This window comes from Microcaecilia unicolor, chromosome 2 (assembly GCF_901765095.1).
Source record: "Microcaecilia unicolor chromosome 2, aMicUni1.1, whole genome shotgun sequence".
NCBI lineage: Eukaryota > Metazoa > Chordata > Amphibia > Gymnophiona > Siphonopidae > Microcaecilia > Microcaecilia unicolor.
Genome location: NC_044032.1, coordinates 395,602,194 through 395,625,868, shown reverse-complemented (window position 1 = coordinate 395,625,868; position 23,675 = coordinate 395,602,194). Strand labels below are relative to the sequence as shown.

Here is a 23,675-nt window from a genome sequence, read left to right as displayed (position 1 = left end):
TTTTTCTCCAACTACTGAAGCTGTCATCGAAGTCCCACTCCAGCCCATCCAAATCTGTCCAGCCACGATCAGGGCACAGACTGTAGAAGTCTGCCCAGCACTAGCTTTGCTTCTTAATTACTGAGGTTGCCATCTAAATACCGCTAAGCTTGTTTGGTTCCATGCCTTCCATACAGGATTTCTTTCTGTTTATTACTCACACATAAATCCAGGCCGGGTTCCATTTGGGACACCCAGAACCAGGGTCTTCACAAATAATAAAGGCAACCTCTTACCTTGAAAGTCTTCTATTTCTTCTCATGCAACCAATAGGTATGTACTTGTTAACACCAGCTACAAACCTCAGAGCTAGGGCCACTCCTTGCTTCCCTGGGACTCCCTCATAGATACTGCAGCCCAGCCAGCACCCTTGGAGGATTACTTCACTCAGGATCTCCTTCCAGGAGACAGCTTGCTTCGAGGCCTCCTCCCTGGGTATTCTTGACTTGTGGTCTCCCTGATCTGTTCTGCCCCAAGATATTTAACCACCTCCCTGCTTGAATATCGCCCCTCTGACTCAGCAGATTATTGCCACCTGACTTAAGGTGGTTCAACTTCAACCTTAGTGAGGGAAACATGCCACTATACCACTCACTCCCTCACAATACTTTAATGTGTGTTATGTTGATATTTTAAGTAGTATACAATTCTAGAGTGTATACATAGTAACATAGTAACATAGTAGATGACGGCAGAAAAAGACCTGCACGATCCATCCAGCCTGCCCAAGAAGATAAATTCATATGTGCTACTTTTTTATTTGTACTGTCCTCTTCAGGGCACAGACTGTATAAGTCTGGCCAGCCCTATCCCCGCCTCCCAACCACCAACCCCGCCTCCCACCACCAGCTCTGGCACAGACTGTATAAGTCTGCCCAGCACTATCCTCGCCTCCCAACTACCAGTCCCGCCTCCCACCACCAGCTCTGGCACAGACCGTATAAGTCTGCCCAGCACTATCCCTGCCTCCCACCACCGGCTCTGGCACAGACCGTATAAGTCTGCCCAGCACTATCCCTGCCGCCCAACCACCAGCCCCGGCACAGACCGTATAAGTCTGCCCAGCACTAGTCCCGCCTCCCAACCACCAGCCCCGGCACAGACCGCATAAGTCTGCCCAGCACTAGCCCCGCCTCTCAAACACCAGCTCTGCCACCCATTCTAGGCTAAGCTCCTGAGGATCCCTTTCTTCTGCACAGGATTCCTTTCTGTTTATCCCACGCATGTTTGAATTCTGTTACCGTTTTCATCTCTACCACCTCCCGCGGGAGGGCATTCCAAGCATCCACCATACCATTTTGTGAATGTATTTTGGCCTATGTCCAGGTTATTCTTGCTGTATTTTGTGCACTGCCTGCTAAGGATGTTCAGGGAAACTATTTTCAGTTAGTTGTTGGGCCAGTTTCTAACTTTTCAAACATTCCACACATTTGTTTAATAAAAACAATACGTGCATTAGACATTTTTGATATGCATTAATTGCCAACACTGTAATTTGTAGGTTAGTGTTTGTTAAGTTGATTTAGGGGCTCATTTTTGAAACAGAAAAACATCCAAAAAAGGGCACAAAGTGGCAGACGGATCTTTTTCTTGCAAAAACAGACAAATGGTTATTTGTGAAACACATTTTTAAGATGTTTTTCTATGCAGGTCATCTGCAGTGCATCCAAATCACAAGGGGGCATGTCAGGGGCATGTTGAGGGCAGTATTTGGGTATTCCCACAACTTGGACGTTTTTCTGCCATAATGGAACAAAGAAAAAATATCCAGGGCTAAAAATTGGATGTTTTGGTCTGGACCTGTTTCAATAACGACTACGTCATAAAAAGGTGCCTCAAATAACCAGATAACCATTGCAGGGATTAAGGCATGAACACCTCCCTTACTCACCCAGTGGTCACTGACCCCCTCCCACCACCCCCCAAAGTTGTGAAAGGAGCAGTACATACCAGCTTCTATGACAGCATCAGATGTTATGGCCAAGCCTATTAGAGCAGCAAGCAGGGCCCTGGAGTAGCCTAGTGGTCGATGCAGTGCACTGTACAGAAGTGAACCCAGGCCCATATCCCACTGTAACTGGCACAAAACATCTCGGAAACAGCCATTTTCAAAACAAAAATATAGACCTTTTTCAGGTTCGAAATGGCCATGTTCACAACATGATTTTTGGACGTTTTCAGCAACCCTGCAACACTTCACTATTAAAGATTGTATTGGACATTAATGAACTCTTTTACCTCAACCCAACTTGATTGAATCTTATCTTCCCTATCCCAATACAGCATTTTGTACCTATCCCGTACCGGATTTGGCAAATGCCTTCACGGTATTATGTAAGCCACATTGAGCCTGCAAATATGTGGGAAAATGTGGGATACAAATGTAACAAATAATAATAAAATGTCTAAAGTTGGATTCAGACATCATATTGAAAATGCCCCTCTACATGGTACACTACGCTAACAAACCGAATGTATTCTAATGAATACAAAGCTCTACCCCTTCATACTGAAAGAAAGTGACCAAAAACGGTATTGCCTTGTTGTTGTATTATAGAAACTCTAAAGTTCTCTTTATAGCCATATCGCTGGATTGGAGTTAGCTCTGCTCTGAGGTGCTGAACTCAGAATTCCATTCCATGTTATTAATTGCTTTTCCAATAATCCTAATAGCATTGAAAATTATTTTTGGTACGTATTATGAGAAACATATGTAATCACTGGAAAAATCCCTTCTTCATTTTGTGCACTGCCCCAGAGGATGTGACCCGACCGCAAGGTGCTGTCACTTCTTCTATGACTTACATCCCAGACGAATTGAATAAAGATTATTTGTGACAGCAGAATAGGCAGGTAGTTTTAAAGGAACGGAGGGAACTGGTTGAATGCTAAGAGAGGCAAAGCCCTATTATAGGAATCTAGGGACCTACAGAAGATGTGACTCTCAGAGTGAAGCCTTTTGTGGGGGTACCAGAGCTCCCAAAGTACCCTGATGCATTATGATCCACTGTGATGCATTATGGCACCAGAATACTGATTTCAATGGGTAGAATTAGGAAATACATCCCAAAGCAGTGTGGTAGTAGTAAGTTCAAAATTAGGACTGAAGTGTCCTCTAAGTCTCCCTTCTAGAACTGGGTAATTGTCTGCTCTGCGGTATTGTGATACGTACAGGACAGCAGTATGACTATTGCACTGCTTGACCTCATGAACCTATCTGTGCGTCAAGTTTCTGAACAGCGACTTTTCAGTGATATTCTCTTTCCTGTTTCAGTAATTGAGATTGCTTGGGGTTTTTTTCCCCTATAATATACAGTTTGGTATTAATTAACCTAGGTTTAAATAAGGCTTCAGGGCACTAAAAGTTGAGAATGAGACAACTGTGCAAACTCAGTGCTTATTTCTCAGGGTCAGAATGTGTTTAAGGAATCCTGCTTTCTGTCCCTGCATGTGGTGCTGCTGCATACTGCAAGGTGGATGGGTCAGGCACGGGGCTGCTGCCCATCTGTGGCCTTTCTGTCCTGGTAGCATTTTTCATACAGTACTGTATGATTAAGAGGATGACGGCGTTCACTTGTGACTGTGGAAGGACTCCCAGATCTACCTGTCTACACCAGACATTTCACCAACAATCCAGTCCCAAATTTTAGTTTCCTGTCCAACAATGCCACCTGGATGCCCCACCACCAGCTTAAAATGAACATGATCAAGATAGAACTTCTTATCTTTTCCCTCAGGCTCACTCCTACTACTACTTAACATTTCTAGAGCGCTACTAGGGTTACGCAGCGCTGTACAATTTAACAAAGAGAGACAGTCCCTGCTCAAAGAGCTTACAATCTAATAGGCAAGAGTGAGACAAATATAGGACAATCAAGCCATTGTGACATCACTGATGAGGTTGGCTCTTAGGCAACCCCCCACTTCCCTCTTATTCAGTCTCTGTGGATGGCACACTCATCCTCCCAGTCCCTTTATTCCATAACCGTGGGGTCACCTTTAATGCCCTAATCACCTTTTAGAATGTCATTGGTTTCTCTTTAATAGAGCTGTATCCCTGTCCTTCCTTTCTTCCTGATGATGCTATGAAAACTCATCCACTCTTGCTTAGACTATTGTAATTTGCCTTTCGTAAGGGAAGTTCTATAACTGGGCACCCACATTTACAAGCTATTTGAGTGTGTAAATGTACAGAATGTTAGCACTTTCATGGGTAAGTGTATACTTATGAATATAAGAGGTAGCAGGGAGACAGGCACCATTCTGTAACAGTGCACATAAGTGGCACAGCATTTAAATGCAAAGGAGAATTCCTATGGGCAGGGCACGGAAGGGGCTGCTAACTAAGTATGCAACTTACAGAATAGTGTCACGCATGTTCCTGCTGCATTTACGCAACTGAAATTAAGTCATATCTATGGCTGATATAGCTGTGGTCACGTACATCTAGGCATGACGATGCCGAGTTACAAGAATGTTGTATAATGGAATCCAGGTGCCCAGATGCCATCATAGAATAGGTTCTCACCACTCAGCATTGGGATACCTAAAAGGAGGTGCCCACTTACAGAATTGTTTCCCAAGAGTCTCCCACTGAACCATCATTCTCTACTATAGTCTATCCAAAATTCAGCTGCATGACATATCGTTCCACAGTGTTACTATTACCATGTAACCCCTTTTCTCATTTCACTACATTGGATCCCATCAACTTCCACATGCAGTTCAAGTTTCTCTTGCTCACCTACATATGCATTCACTTTGCAGATCCTCATTATCTTCTTTCTCAAGTTACCTTTCCTTGGGAACTCTCCGATCAATATTCAACCAGCAGCGCTGAGTGTTTTTTAAAACACTGAGGCCCCAATGCACAAAGGCATCCTGCTCTCCTGCCTCTATCTTCTAAAGGTACAGGGAGGGGGGCAGGAGGGGATCAGGATTGGGAGGGAGGGGTGTTGGTGTCCAATGGACCACCAGGGAAATTTTTAAAAATTAGGGGGGTATGGGAGCTTGCGATGGGGCTCGGCGGGGGGGGGGGGGGGGGGGGGGGGGGGTCTGCTTGTGCTTCTGTCCTCTCTGACAGCTTCAGAGCAGCCGTAAAATTTGCTGCTTAAATTATGGCTGTTCTGAAGCTGTGCATCCCCCCAGAATACACATTAGAATACTAATGAGCTCACTGTAATACATTTGCATGGAGTTCTTGGTGGTTGTTAATGGAACTCATTAGAGCCACGGAAAACCCCTTTGTACATTACAGAGCGTATTCAAAATTATGGATTAATGAGACAAAGACAACATGCATTTAGTGAAGGGAAATCTTGCCTCACCAATCTATTACATTTCTTTGAAGCAGGGGCATAGCCACGGGTGGGCCTGGGCCCACCCAATTTGGGGTCAGGCCCGCCTAGCAGCAGTGTTCCTGCACAGCGATTCCGGTCGCAGGCTCGGCTCGCAGCGATTCCCACATGCTGCGAGCTACAGGAACACTGCTGCTGGGCGGGCCTGCAAGGAGGGTGAGGGAAGATGGGGTGAAAGTTGCTGCACGGGGGAAGGGATGATAGGGAAAAAATGTTGCATGGGGGAGGGAAGACGGGGGACAGCTGCTGCACAGGGGGGAGGGAAGATGGAAGGAAAATGTTTCACTCAATGTGGAAACTTAAACGTGTGAAACCATTCTTCCCAAGGAAAATATTCTGCAACTTGATACAATCAATGGTACTAAGCCATGTAGACTACTGCAACAGAATCTATGCGGGTTGCAAAGAACAAATTATAAAGAAACTTCAGACTGCCCAAAACAGCAGCAGCAGTGGTGGCCACAGCAGAGGGGTATTAGGTGGGAGTGGGGAGAGTCTGGTGCACTGACAGCCTGGTGCGGCAGTGGCAGTGGGGGTGTCTGGTGGGGAGGGGGAGAGGGCTTTGGTGTTGGGGGCTGAAAAGTACACTGGATGGAGAGGGGGGAACAGACGCTGGATGGAGAGGAGTGGAGAGAGAGAACAGATTCTGGATGGATGGAAGAGAGGAAAAATGGGACAGCTGCTGGATGGAGGGGAGGGGGAGGACAGATGCTGGATGAGAAGGAGAGAGGAGACAGATATCAGATGGAAAAAGGGAGAGAGGGGACAGACACTGGATGAGGGGGAGAGAGGGGATAGATACCAGATTGAAGGGAGAGAGAGGATGCAGATGTTGGATGGAACTAGGGAGAGAGAGGGGTCTGAGTGGATGGAAATGAGGAGAGAGAGGGGCCAGAGTGGATGGAAGTGAGGAGAGAGAGGGGGGGCTAGATGCTGCATGGAGGAGGGAGAAAAAGAGGAGAGAGTCTGGATGGAAGTGAGGAGAGAGAAGGGTCAGATGCTGGATGGAAAGGGGGAGAGAGAGAGGGGGCAGACATTTGGTAGAAAGGGGGAGAAAGGGGGTAGACGCTGGATGGAAAGGAGGGAGAGAGGGGGCAGATGGTGGATGGAAAGGAGGGAGAGAGGGGGGCAGATGGTGGATGGAAAAGGGTGAGAGAGGGGTCAGACGTTGGATAGAAAGGGCAAAGGGGGGAGAGAGGAGCAGACGCTGGTGAGAGTTAAGAAGAATCATAGAGGAAAGAAGAAACAAGAGAATGGGACCAACACAACTAGAAAAAGTAAATGGCCAGACAACAAAGGTAGGAAAAATGAATTTTAATTTTAGTTTAGAATAAAGTAGTGTGGTAGCTGTGTTAATAAATACAGAAAATGGAAATAAGGTGATATCTTTATTGGACTAATTTTAATACATGTTTGACTAATATTTGGAGATTCAACCCTCCTTTCTTATGTCAGAACAGAATACCTTAACAGCAGTATACTGTCCTAACCTGAGGAAAGAGATTTTTGCCTCTGAGACCTAATTGAAAAATGTATTTAGTCCAATAAAATAGTATCATCATATTTTCCATTTTTTGTTTTATTTGTATTTGTTAACTTATAGTAATTGAAATATGCTAGTTTTTGAAATTTGCATCTGCGGGTGGGGGAATAGTGGCAGTGCAGTGGACAGGAAAGAACCGGGATGGTGGGGGGCGTCAGCTGCGGTGCTAGGGGGGCGGCGGGCGGCGGTACGGGGGAGCATCAGACAGAGGCCGGGCAGGGAGCCCAGACCACTCTCAGTCCACCCCTGATGGGATGCCTCAGCGTCCCCCACAGCAGCTTAGTAAAAGGACCCCATAGTGTGAACTTTACATCATGTGAACCTTTCCATTTGCTCTCAGGCAGGTGTATATGTCCATGCCTGTATTCAAGGTACAATTTCTGCCACATGTGTTAGAATGTAGAAAGAAACACAAGTGTCTAAATGGTTTTTATTCAATAGTGCCTAAGTAGGGATCTGCTCGGTCCCTTCACCTAGGGGCCATGTTATATAATTACTCTCTTTGATCACTACCTGCATACTGACAACATGGGAGCTGATGTTACCTGTATTTTTTTCATCTTAAATGTACTGAATAAAAATCTTTAGAACAGTAGGGTTGGTGTCTAGTTTTAAAAGAACCAAGGCAACAGCTGAATGCTACAAGGGGAGAGGTCTACTTAGGAACGGATAGGCGTATGGAAGGATTGAATTCCTCTCAGGGCAAGGCAGCAGAGTAAAACCAATTATATATCCAGACCCTTACCTTCATCTATAGATACATATATTTAGCAAAGTTGTGTGTCGAGCTGCAATTTCTCCTGTCTCTGACTAGAACACACTGAACAAAAGTGATTTTCTTCCCACTATCAATTGCTTCTGTTTCATGATCCTTGCAAGTGCACAAGTGGCAGGTTACCTTTTCTGCTTTGTGTAAAGCCAGTACCACTGACATTTCTACTCTGTCTCCTGTTGTGGGCATTTTGTTTGTTTGGCACATGAAGGTCCCCCACAGATCTCACCCTTCCTTTTCAAACTCGGGAAAAATCTATTATCCCCCTTCACCAAGCTCTGTGCTTTTGTTCAGTCCCTCTACTCCAATCATATTAAATACAGAAGGTGCTTTTATATGCCGGTTTATATTCTTAGCTATATGTCTCATATTTTTCTGTTCCAGCTCTATTTAGCACAACTTCAAACACTTCACATTTCTAGGGTATTCTTCACAATTTCTCAGAATATTTATTTGAAAGACATCCATAATATCTCATTGGACATCCAAAATCACTCATTTCTTCATCAGTTGTCAAGGTACAAAAAGTTTTTTTTTAAATATAAGAACATAAGAGTAGCAATACTAGGTCAGACCAATGGTCCATCTAGCCCAGTATCCTGTTTTCCAAACAGTGGCCAAGCCAGGTCACAAGTACCCGGCATAAACCCAAATCATGGCAACACTCCATGCTACAAATCCCAGGGCAAGCAGTTGCTTCTCATGTCTGTCTCAATAGCAGACTATGGACTTTTCCTCCAGGGATTTGTCCAAACCTTTTTTAAACCCAGATACGCTAACCGCTGTTACAACCTCCTCCGGCAGAGTTCCAGAGCTTCAGAGCTTAACTATTTGTTGAGTGAAAAAATATTTCCTCCTATTTGTTTTAAAAGTATTTCTATGTAACTTCCTCGAGTGTCCCCTAGTCTTAGTACTTTTGGAATGAGTAAAAAATTGATTTACTTCTACTCAATCATATCTCCCCTCATCCGTCTCTTTTCCAAGCTGAAGAGCCCTAACCTCTTTAGCCTTTCCTCATATGAGAGGCGTTCCATTCTCTTTATCATTTTAGTCGCTCTTCATTGAACCTTTTTTAATTCCACTATATCTTTTTTGAGATATGGTGACCGGAACTAAACACAATACTAATAATTCCTAGCATCCTGTTTGCTTTTTTGGCCACTGCCACACACTGAGCAGAAGATTTCAGCATATTATCTACAATGACACCTAGATCTTTTTCTTGAGCGCTGACCCCCAAGGTGGACCCTAGCATCAGGTAACTATGATTCGAATTATTCTTTCCAATGTGCATCACTTTGCATTTGTCCACATTAAATTTCATCTGCCATGTGGATGCCCAGCCTTCCAATTTCCTAAGGTCTTCCTGCAATATTTCACAGTTTTGTATCATCTGCAAAGTTTATTATAAAATATGCTTTATGCTTTGCACTTATCATTTCAACTATTGCAGGACAAGGACGCCACCACCAACATGTGGCATGTTTCATAAATGCTGCCTCAGGGTGTGGTCCGGCAAAACTTAGAATCCATTAACTGCATGCATCGCATCGGTGCCTGTTTCATTGAACTTGTGCTAAATAGAACTTGAACATACAAATTTGAGACATATTATATAACTGGGAATGTGTTGATGTTCTAAGTGTCCTTGCTATCATACAATGTTGACCTTACAATTGGTTTATACTCCTAGACAAGTCATCAGGAAAAATAATTTATTTTATACATATAACAGCAGCACAACAGCAACAATTCTCTGAAATGTAACAGCATTCACCAGATAATGTCATATATAGGAATGAAACCTACCATACCCATAAGAATATAAGAATAGCCATACTGGGTCCTAAATTAAAGGAAAAGCAAAGAAGGTAACATGACCGTGACCACCCCCCCCCCCCAAGCAGGACCTCTAGCAGGTACATATTCAAATATTGCAGTCAACATTTTTGTAAAATGGTCATCATGGTATTTAATTATGTTTAGGCCAATATTCAAAAGCACTTATCTCAATAAAAGAACCTCTTATCTGGACAAATTCTGCTGACCAACATACTATCTGAGTGGTGACTCTAAAAATCTTTACAGGCCACCCCTTCACTATCTAGACAATGCCAGGATGGAACAAAGACAGAGCCAGGGCAGTTCCGGAATTATCCAGACAGTGACAACATTCTGCCTGCTATCCAGATCGTTTAGGGCAGATAGAAGGCTGTCCTAAGTTATCCGGATAACAGATTAAATATTGTCATTATTCAGATAAGCTCCAGCGCTTGCTGCCTTATTCAGATAATTAGCACTAACCACTACCCATTTAGTGGCACTGAATATCTGGATATATTTTTGATCAATGCAGCTGGCATCAGCGGCTGAATATTGACCTGATTATGTATATTCAGAACTGCTGTCCGGAGAGCAAGAGGTGCTGAATATATGTGGAGAGCAATGGCCACCAGCAGCTCTAGAGATAGTGGTGAGATCCAGCCACTATTCATGCAGTGATGGGGTTTAAGTTAGACAGCCTTTTTGCTCCATTCTGGCACTATCTGGATAGTAGAAACACAAGAGAGGCAGAAGATCTGCGATGCAAGCACAGCAGAACAAAGGGCAGACCAACAAATGTAAAAAATATTGACAAGGACTTTAACTCAACCAATATACACTTAGCCTGACGTGGCCATGTTTCAACAAAAGACTGCATCAGAGGCAAAACTAGAGAGGTAAAAACCAAAAGCACACTTCTCTCTGGAGGACTTGCTGCAAGGTTAATTCAGTCTGAGTGTTACTCTAGAGAGACGCATGCTTTTGGTTTTTACCTCTTTAGTTTTGCATATGACAAGAGAGTTATATATGCTCCTAACTTCTGCCAAACTTAGAAGCCATGAAGGGCAATTCTATAAACTTGCACTTAAAATAGGCTCAGCAAGGCCAGTGTACAAACCCCACCCAATAAAAGATGTGAAATTCCTTTAGGTTGCATCCCTTGAACATGCCACAACCAGACTCTTGCCTCTAAAACACTGGTGGCCCTCTCAGATGTACCAGTGTTTCCTAATGACACGTTGAATCTTGCCAGCAATGTGTGAGAACAACAGGGTGCATACTACATCTGGTGCAAATTTATCAGTTTTGGCTGAAAGGAGTTCACTCCTAAGTTTAGATTTTGCTTTCTGATATCCCTCCTATATGCATCTATCTGGATATCCTCTCTTGGTACATCTCTCTGTCATAATGCCCACTTGGGGGGAGATTCTATATGCAGTGCCTAAAACGTTGGTGTGGAAATCAATGCCAACTAAGCATAGTCTATAAGCGGCACCTAGATTTAGGTGTGGCTTAGTTGATATCCCAGTGCCTAAAACTATGCGCCTCCATTTACACCAACAAGAACGTGGTGTAAATCTCAGCATGTAGATTTAGGCACACTGGGCCATATTCTATAACTGTGAGTGTAAATTTCATCACACCCCACGAAACACCCATTTCCCCACCCACAACGATGCCCATTTTTGTCTGTGTGTGTTAAAGGAAGTTAGGCGCCCTGATTACATAATACGCTTAGCGAGTTGTGCATGTAAATTCTGATTATTGCCAATTAGTGCTCATTATTACTTGTTAAGAGCTGTTATCAACACTGATTAGCTTCTCAAGCCAATTAAATTACGTGCATTGTTATAGAATACGCTTGGATTTCAGCGCGGATTTCTAGGTGCGCTATATAGAATCCAGGGGTTGATGTTCAAAATCTTCATGTTCTGAACAGGTCTTTTTCAATCTTAAAAACTGACGCGTTAAATTATGTTTCAAAGATGGATTATGAAAACTAGTATGGTATAAAAAGGCATTCCTTGCAGAAGGTTTACGGTATAGGGTTGTACTAAAACCATATCTGTCTTTCCTGATAAGCAAATCTAAAAAACTAATTTCATTTTCATCATGTTGGAGTTTAAAAGACATATGCGGGTCTCTGTTATTGAGCCACTTGAAGAAAGTCTCCAAACAATAGTTTGGTCACCCCGCCATAATATAAATATGTCATCGATATATTGTCTATAAAAGACAGTATTGGATGTAAAAAGGTTTTCCAGCAAATGAGTCCATTCAAAATTATCTACATATAAATTAGCTACGTCCAGGGCCATGGCCACTCCCATAGCAGTACCATGCATTTGTAAATAAAATTTGCCCTGAAATGAGAAATAGTCTTTTGTTAAAGCTATTGTAGCCAATATGAGAATAAACCAAGTAAGAATCCTACGGTTACTCATCTGGTCTCTGAGAACTTCTTCAATGAGATTCAAAGCCTCTACTTGAGGGATGTTAGGGGAGAAAGTGTCAATATCAAGAATCACCATCAAAATGCCAGTTAGATCTCTGTTAAAATCTTCTAATAAATTAATCATGTGTCCAGAATCTCTCAGGTACGAGCTGATCATAGGGACAAAGGGCCTGAAAAAGAAATCTAAAAATGCAGACAGTGGTTGTAGCACAGAGCCCTTGCCGGACTCAATTAGCCTAACAGGTGGTTTTCTGGAAGATTTGTGTAGCTTGGGCAATGTATAAATGATGGGTACAACTGGATGTTTTATGATCAAAAAATCATTCTCTTTGGAAGTGAGAATCCCTCTGTCAGTCACTAACAGCGCCATTTCTTCAATGTCTTTTGGAGTTGTGCGGTAGGATCAGAATTCAAAAGTGCATAATATTTCCTATCTCCCAGTTGTCATCTATCTCTAGGATGTGGTCTTCCCTATTCTGGACTACAATTCCACCTCCATTTTCAGCAGGCTTGATAACAATAGATAGATCATTTGCCAAACAATGTTCAGCTGCTTCTTCTGTTTTAGGGACCCTTTTACTAAGCCGCATAAGCGTCTATGCGCACCCAATGTGTGCCAAAATACTTACCACCTGGATATTGCGTGGCTCTTGTGGTAATTTCATTTTTGACGTGCGTCCGAAAAATAATTTTTATTTTCGGACATGCATATTGGATGCGTGCCAAGTGGCATTTGACGTGCATAGGTCATTACCGCCCAGTTACCATATGAGACTTTACCGTTAGGTCAATGGCTGGCGGTAAGGTTTTGGACCCAAAATGGACGTGCAGTACCTACATGTGGGTACAGTGGATTTGTGGTGGGTTTTGAAGGGCTCACATTTACCAACACAAGTGTAACAGGTAGGGGGGGGGGGATGGGCCTGGGTCCGCCTGCCTGAAGTGCACTGCACCCACTAAAAGTTCTCGAGGGACCTGCACACTGCTGTCAGGGAGCTGGTATGACATTTGAGGCTGGCATAGAGGCTGGAAAATATTTTTTAAGTTTCTTTTTAGGGTGGGAGGGGGTTAGTGACCACTTGAGGAGTAAGGGGAGGTCATCCTCAATTCCCTCCGGTGGTCATCTGGTCAGTTTGGGCACCTTTTTGAGGCTTGGTCGTAAGAAAAAATGGACCAAGTAAAGTTGTCCAAGTGCTCGTCGGGATGCCTTTCTTTTTCCATTATCGGCTGAGGACGCCCATGTGTTAAGCATGCCCCAGTCTCGCCTTCACTATGCTTCCGACACGCTCCCGTGAACTTTGGTCATCCCCGTGACAGAAAGCAGTTGAGGACACCCCAAATCGGCTTTCGATTATGCTGATTTGGGCGACCCTGGGAGAAGGAAGCCCATCTTCCGATTTGTGTCAAAAGATGGGCGCCCTTCTCTTTCGAAAATAAGCCGGTCACTGATATATATGTTCTGCTTCCAGGGTTTGTTCTTTTACTACTACTACTTATCATTTCTATAGCGCTACCGGATGTACGCAGTGCTTCACACTTGAACATGGAGAGACAGTCCCTGCTCAATAGAGCTTACAATCTAGTTATGACAGACAGATAGGACAAGTAAGGGATAAGGGTTAGGACAGACAGGACATATCAGGGATAGGGGACAGTTGAAGGTTTAGGTTTAGGAGTTAAAAGCAGCATCGAAGAGGTGGGTTTTTAGCCTAGATTTGAAGATGGCCAGAGATGAGGCTTGGCATACCGGCTCAGGAAGTTTATTCCAGGCATACGGTGCAGCAAGATAGAAGGAAAGGAGTCTGGAGTTAGCGGTGGAGGAGAAGGGTGCAGATAAGAGAGATTTGCCCAGTGAGCGCACGAGTCATGTTACTATATATAATCAGGGATTCAAAAAATTTTTTTGAAATGGCTCAAAGTTTGTTTTAAATTTCGTATCACTTTTATATTATGCTTATTATGTAAAACCTGTATCTAAAGCATATTTTTTCTTTGTTAATAGTTGGATGTGCATTGAGTATGGGCTGATATCTATATCTATATATAGATATAAATACATACAGTGGGGGAAATAAGTATTTGATCCCTTGCTGATTTTGTAAGTTTGCCCACTGACAAAGACATGAGCAGCCCATAATTGAAGGGTAGGTTATTGGTAACAGTGAGAGATAGCACATCACAAATTAAATCCGGAAAATCACATTGTGGAAAGTATATGAATTTATTTGCATTCTGCAGAGGGAAATAAGTATTTGATCCCCCACCAACCAGTAAGAGATCTGGCCCCTACAGACCAGGTAGATGCTCCAAATCAACTCGTTACCTGCATGACAGACAGCTGTCGGCAATGGTCACCTGTATGAAAGACACCTGTCCACAGACTCAGTGAATCAGTCAGACTCTAACCTCTACAAAATGGCCAAGAGCAAGGAGCTGTCTAAGGATGTCAGGGACAAGATCATACACCTGCACAAGGCTGGAATGGGCTACAAAACCATCAGTAAGACGCTGGGCAAGAAGGAGACAACTGTTGGTGCCATAGTAAGAAAATGGAAGAAGTACAAAATGACTGTCAATCGACAAAGATCTGGGGCTCCACGCAAAATCTCACCTCGTGGGGTATCCTTGATCATGAGGAAGGTTAGAAATCAGCCTACAACTACAAGGGGGGAACTTGTCAATGATCTCAAGGCAGCTGGGACCACTGTCACCACGAAAACCATTGGTAACACATTACGACATAACGGATTGCAATCCTGCAGTGCCCGCAAGGTCCCCCTGCTCCGGAAGGCACATGTGACGGCCCGTCTGAAGTTTGCCAGTGAACACCTGGATGATGCCGAGAGTGATTGGGAGAAGGTGCTGTGGTCAGATGAGACAAAAATTGAGCTCTTTGGCATGAACTCAACTCACCGTGTTTGGAGGAAGAGAAATGCTGCCTATGACCCAAAGAACACCGTCCCCACTGTCAAGCATGGAGGTGGAAATGTTATGTTTTGGGGGTGTTTCTCTGCTAAGGGCACAGGACTACTTCACCGCATCAATGGGAGAATGGATGGGGCCATGTACCGTACAATTCTGAGTGACAACCTCCTTCCCTCCGCCAGGGCCTTAAAAATGGGTCGTGGCTGGGTCTTCCAGCACGACAATGACCCAAAACATACAGCCAAGGCAACAAAGGAGTGGCTCAGGAAGAAGCACATTAGGGTCATGGAGTGGCCTAGCCAGTCACCAGACCTTAATCCCATTGAAAACTTATGGAGGGAGCTGAAGCTGCGAGTTGCCAAGCGACAGCCCAGAACTCTTAATGATTTAGAGATGATCTGCAAAGAGGAGTGGACCAAAATTCCTCCTGACATGTGTGCAAACCTCATCATCAACTACAGAAGACGTATGACCGCTGTGCTTGCCAACAAGGGTTTTGCCACCAAGTATTAGGTCTTGTTTGCCAGAGGGATCAAATACTTATTTCCCTCTGCAGAATGCAAATAAATTCATATACTTTCCACAATGTGATTTTCCGGATTTAATTTGTGATGTGCTATCTCTCACTGTTACCAATAACCTACCCTTCAATTATGGGCTGCTCATGTCTTTGTCAGTGGGCAAACTTACAAAATCAGCAAGGGATCAAATACTTATTTCCCCCACTGTAGTTTTAAGTCCTTTAAAGTTTTTGTATCCTTCTAATAGCTTGTTTTATGCTAATATTACCTTTTCTTTCATGTGTTTTAATTGAATCAGCAAATTGTATTGTAATGATCCTGTGAGATGTAAATACTTCTATGTAGGGCCGCCAAGAGACAAAGCAGGACCAAGGGCAAGCAATCTTAACCCCCGCCCTCCACACCCCATATCATAAATCAAAAGTGAAACTTTTAATAATATTTATAATTTTATATATTGTAATAATTATATAGAATACTTAGAGACAGGCTATTGACATGTAAAGATAGGCCGTAGTTGTATTCTAGTGGAGGAGTGCTTTGCAAGCTTTTTTGTTTTTATGACAGTGTCAAAGTTAATTCAACCTCAATGGCACTCCAATTTTCTCTAATAACTTTCAAGTTTGATACTACGTTCCAAATGTTTTTTTTATTTCTTTGCTTGTGACACTCAACTTGCTCAGTGTGTTCCGAGAATTGGTTCCAGCAAGTTTTCCTATTTAAATTCATATTACCACCAAACACATTTAATAATCTGGTCATCTTGGCTACTAATTACCCATTGGCAGCAGTAAAATAGTATCCCAGGCCAGTTCCAGTGAGGCACAGATGCTTTCTGCTGAAACTTCAGCTGAGACACCATATCAGAAATGGGGGAATCTATCTGCTCTATACGGAAACAAAAATTTGACATAACAATAAAATAACAAGGTACTAGCAAAGCAATTATTGCTGCTTTCCCTGGAGTGCAATCATGTAGTTTATTATATGCCCAGGAAAATTGCTGTAAAAATTGATAAAACATAATTTTTCTGGAAAAAGGGAAATCACACAGGAGCCCCCTGTAGTTTCCCACTCCACTGAGATGAGAGCAGCATATGGGCTGAAGAATCCCCCAGGTGCCAATTAGCCATGTACTCAATGACGTTAAAAAAGAATATCCCAATCCAACCCATCAGTCAGTCAGCCTCCAACCAAAGTAATTTTATCTATCAAACGTAACCTTGACCCTACCACAGCGTCTGCAGTGCTCCCCCTTGGACTGGTTGTCTGTTTTCTCTCCTGCTGCTGTTGTGGTCGCGCTGTGTGCTGGCCGGGACCAGGTTATCGCCGTTAATGCATTAACTTTCTGAGTCTTCTATGCCACCATAGATCCTTCCCACTGTGGTGCAGGTGGAAACAGGAAGAAGCCAGAGTCAGTAGAAGGAGGCGAGGCACAATAAATGAGGAAGGAAGAAAGATATATGTGACGCGTGTGGGAAAGAGGAACCAAAACTGTAGCTATGTGATGCAAGGTTCCATATTAGGAGTCACTGACCAGGAAAGGGATCTAGGTGTCATCGTTGATCATACATTGAAACCCTCTGCTCAGTGTGTGACGGCACTAGGAAAGCAAATAGAATGTTAGGTATTATTAGGAAAGGAATAGAAAATACCGTGTGCAATTCTGTTCACCGCATCTCCAAAAAGATATAGTGGAATTAGAAAAGGTACAGAGAACGGCGATGAAAATGATATAGGGGATGGGATGATTTCCCTATGACTAAAGGCTAAAGCAGCTAGAGCTCTTCAGCTTGGAGAAAAGATAGCTGAGGGGAGATATTATAAAGGTCTATAAATAATGCCAAATATACTAGGACTAGGGGACACGCTATGAAGCTACAAAGTAGTAAATTCAAAACAAATCAGAGAAAATATTTCTTCACTCAATGTGTAATTAAACTCTGGAATTCATTACCAGAGAATGTAGTAAAAGCAGTTAGCTTAGTAGGGTTTAAAATCTTTTGGATGACTTCCTGAATGAAAAGTCCATAAGCCATTATTAAGATGGACTTGGGGAAAATCCACTGCTTATTTCTAGAATAAGCAGCATAAAATTTATTGTACTGTTTTGGGATCTTGCCATGTACTTGTAACCTGGATTGTCCACTGTGGAAACAATATGCTGGCCTTGATGGACCTTCGGTCTGTCCCAGTATGGCAACATTTATGTTCTTAAGGACTTGCAGCGGCAGAGAAGACAACATATTAAAGCGATCACCCATGAGCAGGAGATCAATGAATGCAGCTTTTTTCTGCCAAAGCCTTGCCAGCAGCAGAACCGGGCCCCTCCTTGGAGGCCAAGCCTCGGGAATTTTGCCTCCCCCCCTTGCTCCTCCCTCTCGGTGGCCCTGCTTCTATGTCACATATGTCTGGTTATGTATTCACTGGGTTTTATATTTATGACATCCATAGCAGTTTAACGACCGCACATATATTTGGTTTCAATCAATTTCCAGATGTAATTTTGTTGATAGAGTAAACGTTGTTATTGTTTACAATTTATCTTTTGTTGCTTGTCATATTATATAGTTAGCATTTTATTCTCTGGCCTATTACTTTTATTGTGAATGTGTTTTTCGTTTATTTCACATCAGTTTGGTTTAGGATATATGGATATATAGTTACATGCTTTTATATTTACATGCTTTTATTCACCCATTGTTTTATTTGTTTTTAAATTATTTTTAATTTGGTGTTTATTTGCTGCATGTATTTATTTACTTATACTTTCTATTTATTGAGATTTTGTCATTCTTTTGTGTACAGTGCTTCTTACCCCTGAAGCAGGCGGTTTTATCCGCCAAAACACGGTCCCGTGTCGGGTCCCTTCTTGGTGCTTACTGATTAAAAGTGTGTTTTCATCTACCCGCTGACTGGAAGTTATTATGTCATCCCTTACTCCTTGTATATTGTGAACTCCTTGTAGGGGATTTTTTCCTGTCTTTGGTTATTGTGGATTTAAAATAGGTGCCAATTGTGCACATTCATTATAGAATAAAAGTACTTAAATGTGTAATTGGAGCATTAATTTTCAATTACATGCATAAGTGCTAGGCTCTATTTTGTAATATACACATCAATATCACTTAGCACATAAGTGCAAGGGGGCATAAACATGGGAGGAGTATGGGGGGTCATTGGCGTGTCTCTGAGATATAAAAAATACAGAAGAAACCTGTCCTCGCAAAAAGCAATGGCAGTCAAAAACAGCGAAGATGACACAAAAAAAGGGAGAGGAAAAAAAAGAAAAAAGGAGAAAAGAAGAATTATATATTTAAAAAATATATATATATGTGATTTAAAAAATATATATATATTTTTTAAATATATAATTCTTCTTTTCTCCTTTTTTCTTTTTTTTCCTCTCCCTTTTTTTGTGTCTCTGAGATACACATATAACTTATAGAATACTACAAGTTATGCACACTTACTCCCTAATTCTATAAAAAGTGCTAAAAAATGCACATGCAAATTTAAGCACATGCCCAATTTGCACCCACATTAATGCACCCAGATTAATGCATGCTAAATACCATGCAGCCCATTGTTTACCTATGGGCTGCATGGCACTGAACACACAATAATTTGTTAACGCATGCTAAATTTGTTAGTGCACCTTAGTAAAGGCTTCCTATTAACGCTTGCATAACATTCAAAATATGCACAATAGTCTGCAGAATCATCTACGGACTTGCACCAGATTACATGACGGAATTTATCGATCTACCAATAAGAAACGTGACAAGAACAGCAAGAACCTACCTAACCCTTCACTACCCCAATTGCAAAGGTATAAAATACAAATCTTCACATGCTGCCAGCCTCTCGTTTATAGGCACACAACTTTGGAACTCACTACCCAAAGAACTGAAACTCACAGAAAACTACCTACAATTCAGAAAAAAAATTGAAAACACATCTTTTCAAGAAGTCTTTCCCCCCTGGATCTGCATAATCCCACATCACCATATATCACAAAAAATTCAGAAATGGAAAAACAATAATATTAACCTCTCTCACAATATGCTAATATATCAACTTAAGCGTTTATTGTACTTCTGTATTATGTACTAGACTTCTACAAATCTAAATTTTGTAATCAATATGTAAGCCACATTGAACCTGCCATACGGTGGGAAAATGTGGGATACAAATGCAATAAGTAAATAAGTAAATAACTAAATAAAAGGACCTGTCTGTGAGTTGAGCAATAATTTTCCACAAGCATGGCCCAGCACTTGTGTGTGCTAGTAATAACTAGGAAAGAAAGAAAAACACAACAAGGCAGCTATTAAATTAACACCTGCACATACACTGAATGTTATTCACATGGTTCTGTGATTGAAAAGTATTTAACTACATTAGTCTGTGTGCAATCCAAAAGCCAGTTCATGGTTAATCAATATCCATCAGCAGCCTTCTCCAGACTAAAGTCAAACTAGCCATTAATTGCAGGTGATAACAGTGGGAAAGATACACAAAGTCTGCATGGGAAGTTCTTACCTGGAACGACTTCAAAAAGAAATTTTCCTGGACTTTCTTCATTGCAGGGATGCTCAACAACTCTGTTTCCAGGCAGGAAAATAGTGCCCTAAATACATTGAAGAATAAAAGATCAATTAATTTCTGCAAAAGTTAAATGTTAATGCACCAGCCTAGACGAAATAGGTACTTCATTAGTCATTATCACATTGTCATTATTGAACGCTTTTCATTACCCTTGATTTTAGCACCTGAAATGTATTGATTACTGATTTTATTCTAATTTACTGTGTTCTCTATATACTCTGATTGGAACATTCTTCTGTATTTCTTATTCCGAAAATGGCGATCGCCACTAAGGTATTTGTAAGCCACATTGAGCCTGCAAAGAGGTGGGAAAATGTGGGAATATAAATGCAGAAAATAAATAAATAAAATAAAATTAGCACTGTATGTACTAAGGCCCTCGCAGATGAAGGTAATTTTAGAGCACTTTAAGGGCCTGACTTACCAAGCATTGTTCCCATAGATATGAAGTTAGACAAAAGCCTTAGGGGATCTTTTGCTAAGCTGTGCTAGTAAACGGGCTTAGCGCGTCCTAACAATGGGACTTTGCCCTGCAGTTGGCGTGCACTTCTGTCAGCGCACTAGCTGAATAGTGCTTCCATGCCCCTTCCCCACCCATGCCACACCCCCTCCAAAAAATAAATAGAAGAAAAACAAATACCACATGGTTAACATGCAGAAAAGAGACAATGATCCGCGGTAAACATTTTTTAGTGTTAGAGCTTAGCCCATCTTAGTAAATGAGCCCCTTAGCAATTTAGGCCATAAATTTAACTTCTGTAAAGGGACTATGTAAACTGCTATTATGCCAGTCCTATATTCTAGATGCCCCATTATAGAATTATCTTCTTAACGCAGGAATTAATGCACTTTAATAGCTCAAGCCTGCCTTAACCATTCTAAGTTTACTAGGTTATTAAAAAGACTTTCTATCTCGCCTATCAAACAAGTGGCTTTACACTTAGGGCCAGATTCTGTAAATGGCACTGAAAATTCAGTATCAATAAAATTCGTGCTCAATACTATTCTATAAAGGGCGCTCAACTTTGGGCACTGAAATTGGCATTTGACTTTGGGCATGAGGAATTACACCAGTTGAAACGTGGTATAAATCCTGGTACCCAAACATGGCGCGGATCCTCGCTATTCTGCAACACTGTGCGCATCTTTTGTGAACACCCCTGACCCACCCCAGGGTCCCGCCCCCCTTTTGAGTCATGTGTGATCCAACTTAGATGCCCATCGCTACAGAATAGTGCGTATCCAGATTGGCACCCAAATTATAATTAGTGCCAATTAAGTGCTTGTTAGCTCCAATAATTAAATTATTGGAGCCCATTAACTAATTATTTTGGTCAATAATTTGGGTTCTGTGCCCAATTTTGGGTGCCCAAATTTTGGCAACCTTTATAGAATCTGGGGGAATGCACATGCTAATTCCCACATTAACTGCGCCAAATGGAATGAGGTGGGGCATGAGTGGTGAATTAGCATGTATTGACTGCTACTGCTACTGCAGCAGCAGCAGCAGATAACACAGATTGCTTAATGGCATTAAGATGGCATTAAGTGCATTAACAGTATGGGAATGTTGGAGCCTTCAATATGCCCTCAGTAGTGAATGCAGAAGGTCTGCAGTAACTCTGTGTTCAATTTTGCAACTAATGCTCATAATTTGAAATCTTTATCTCATTGTATTAAGGAAGATTCCAGAGCTGAAGGGGTCCCAAATTGTGAACTAAGAGAGAAGGATGTTGTGTTCTATTCCCATTTGGGAGGTGTTAGGTATAAAAAGCAGTCCTGGGGTGTCGAGCAGCTGCTTCCCAGAAGGGAAGAAAATTTGCCTCCTTCCAAATTTGGAGAGCAGTAAAGAAAGAGAAACTGTGGTGGCTGCAGCTTGAAGTATGTACTTAGATGAAAATCACAGATATTTTTTTATTATTCCTTTGTATTTTCCCTCTTCCTCCCACCTCCTCAGTTTTGAATTTATATATCTATTGTGATTTAATTACCATCTTTTTGAATAGAGAGGTGTGGTAGCCGTGTTAGTCCACTTTTAAAGGTAATCAATAGAAATAAAACAAAATAAAACATGGAAAAAAATAAGATGATACCTTTTTTATTGGACATAACTTAATACATTTCTTGATTAGCTTTCAAAGGTTGATTATCATTTTGAAGAAATTCTCCCAAGGTGATGCAGAGCAAGAATAAGCAGAACATAGGCAATAAGCAATTACAGCAGTAAAAATATTCAAATAACATTACATGTTACCCCCCCCCCCCCCCCGATTCTATATATACTGCCCATATTTGGGCACAGAGCCAAGATGCACCCACAAATGAGTTAATGAGCTATTAATTTTCAATTAATTGAGGTTAATGATTTATTGAAGTTAATTGGTATCTGCCTGCGTGCTATTCTATAACACCAGATGCCTAAATCTCATAGCGTGCAAATTACAAGGGGGCGTGGTCATGGGAGGGGCATGGGTAGGTCAGGGCTATTGTGAAAATTTGTACGGTGTTATGAGTTGGACGCTGGCTTTTATACTAGGTTTCAGCTGGCATAAATGCTAGCACCCAAATTTGGGTGTGGGAGTCAGCACTGTGTGCTATTATATAAAGGGAGCTCAGCTGGGAACACCAGTTATAGCATTGGGCTAAGCTAGTGCTTATAATTTTACGGTGCTAATCTTTTAGCACCATTTACTGAGAGGCCCTTTTACTAAGCAGTGGTAGGCTTTACCACATGCCAATCTGGAGCTACCGCCTGCCCAACACGGGTGCCAGCAGTAATTCCACCCTCAACATGTGGCATTTCCGGCACTCAACAGGTGCTAACCTGGTGGTAATCGGGCAGTGCCACATACTACCTGGTTACCTCCAGGTTAGCACTGGAGCTCTTACCCCATCTCAGTGGGTAACACTAAGCGCTCTCTCCACGCATGGCCATGCGATAAGTGAAATCTTACCACATGGCCATTTCTTTTTTCAACTGTTTTACTCACTGCAGTAAAAAAAGGCCTCAGCATGTGGGACAAATGGCCCCTGATGCTAGTGCAGGGCCTAGTGGTTAGTGTGGTGGACTTTGGTCCTGGGGAACTGGGTTCAATTCCCACTGCAGGCACAGGCAGCTCCTTGTGACTCTGGGCAAGTCACTTAACCCTCCATTGCCCCAGGTACAAGTAAGTACCTGTATATAATATGTAAGCCGCATTGAACCTGCTATGAGTGGGAAAGTGCGGGGTACAAATGTAACAAAAAAAAAAACTTAGTAAAAGGGCCCCTGAATGTGGCCCTATGGTACAGTTTCCTACTAACAATGTCAATACAATACTCAATAAGACATCTTAATAGATAGCAAAAAGGACACATGGAGGTAGAACATGTAGATAGATAAGACAGAATAACAAGAGTTAGAAAAGAAGGGTGATTAATGCAGGAAATTATCATTGTGACCTACCATTAAGACATGTTACTTTACTGTTAACTTCAGTTATTAGTAACTAGATCTCATTGCATAAAATGGGATCTGTGCTAAATTAGGATGTTAGTGGTAAAATAGCACATCCTAATGATATCTCAATGTTGATAATCTCCCCCCCCCCCCCCTTACTTAAGGAAAAATTGCATATGGAGTGAGAAA

General features: G+C 42.1%; 1 protein-coding gene across 1 annotated transcript in view; it reads right to left on the bottom strand.

Annotated features, from left to right (window-relative positions):
- ARHGAP24 (Rho GTPase activating protein 24) overlaps positions 1–23,675 on the bottom strand; it is a 912,569-nt gene that overhangs the window by 479,029 nt on the left and 409,865 nt on the right. Inside the window, exon 3 of the mRNA XM_030190600.1 lies at positions 19,982–20,069. Coding sequence (XP_030046460.1) covers positions 19,982–20,069 — 88 coding nt within the window. The remainder of the gene's footprint in view (positions 1–19,981; positions 20,070–23,675) is intronic.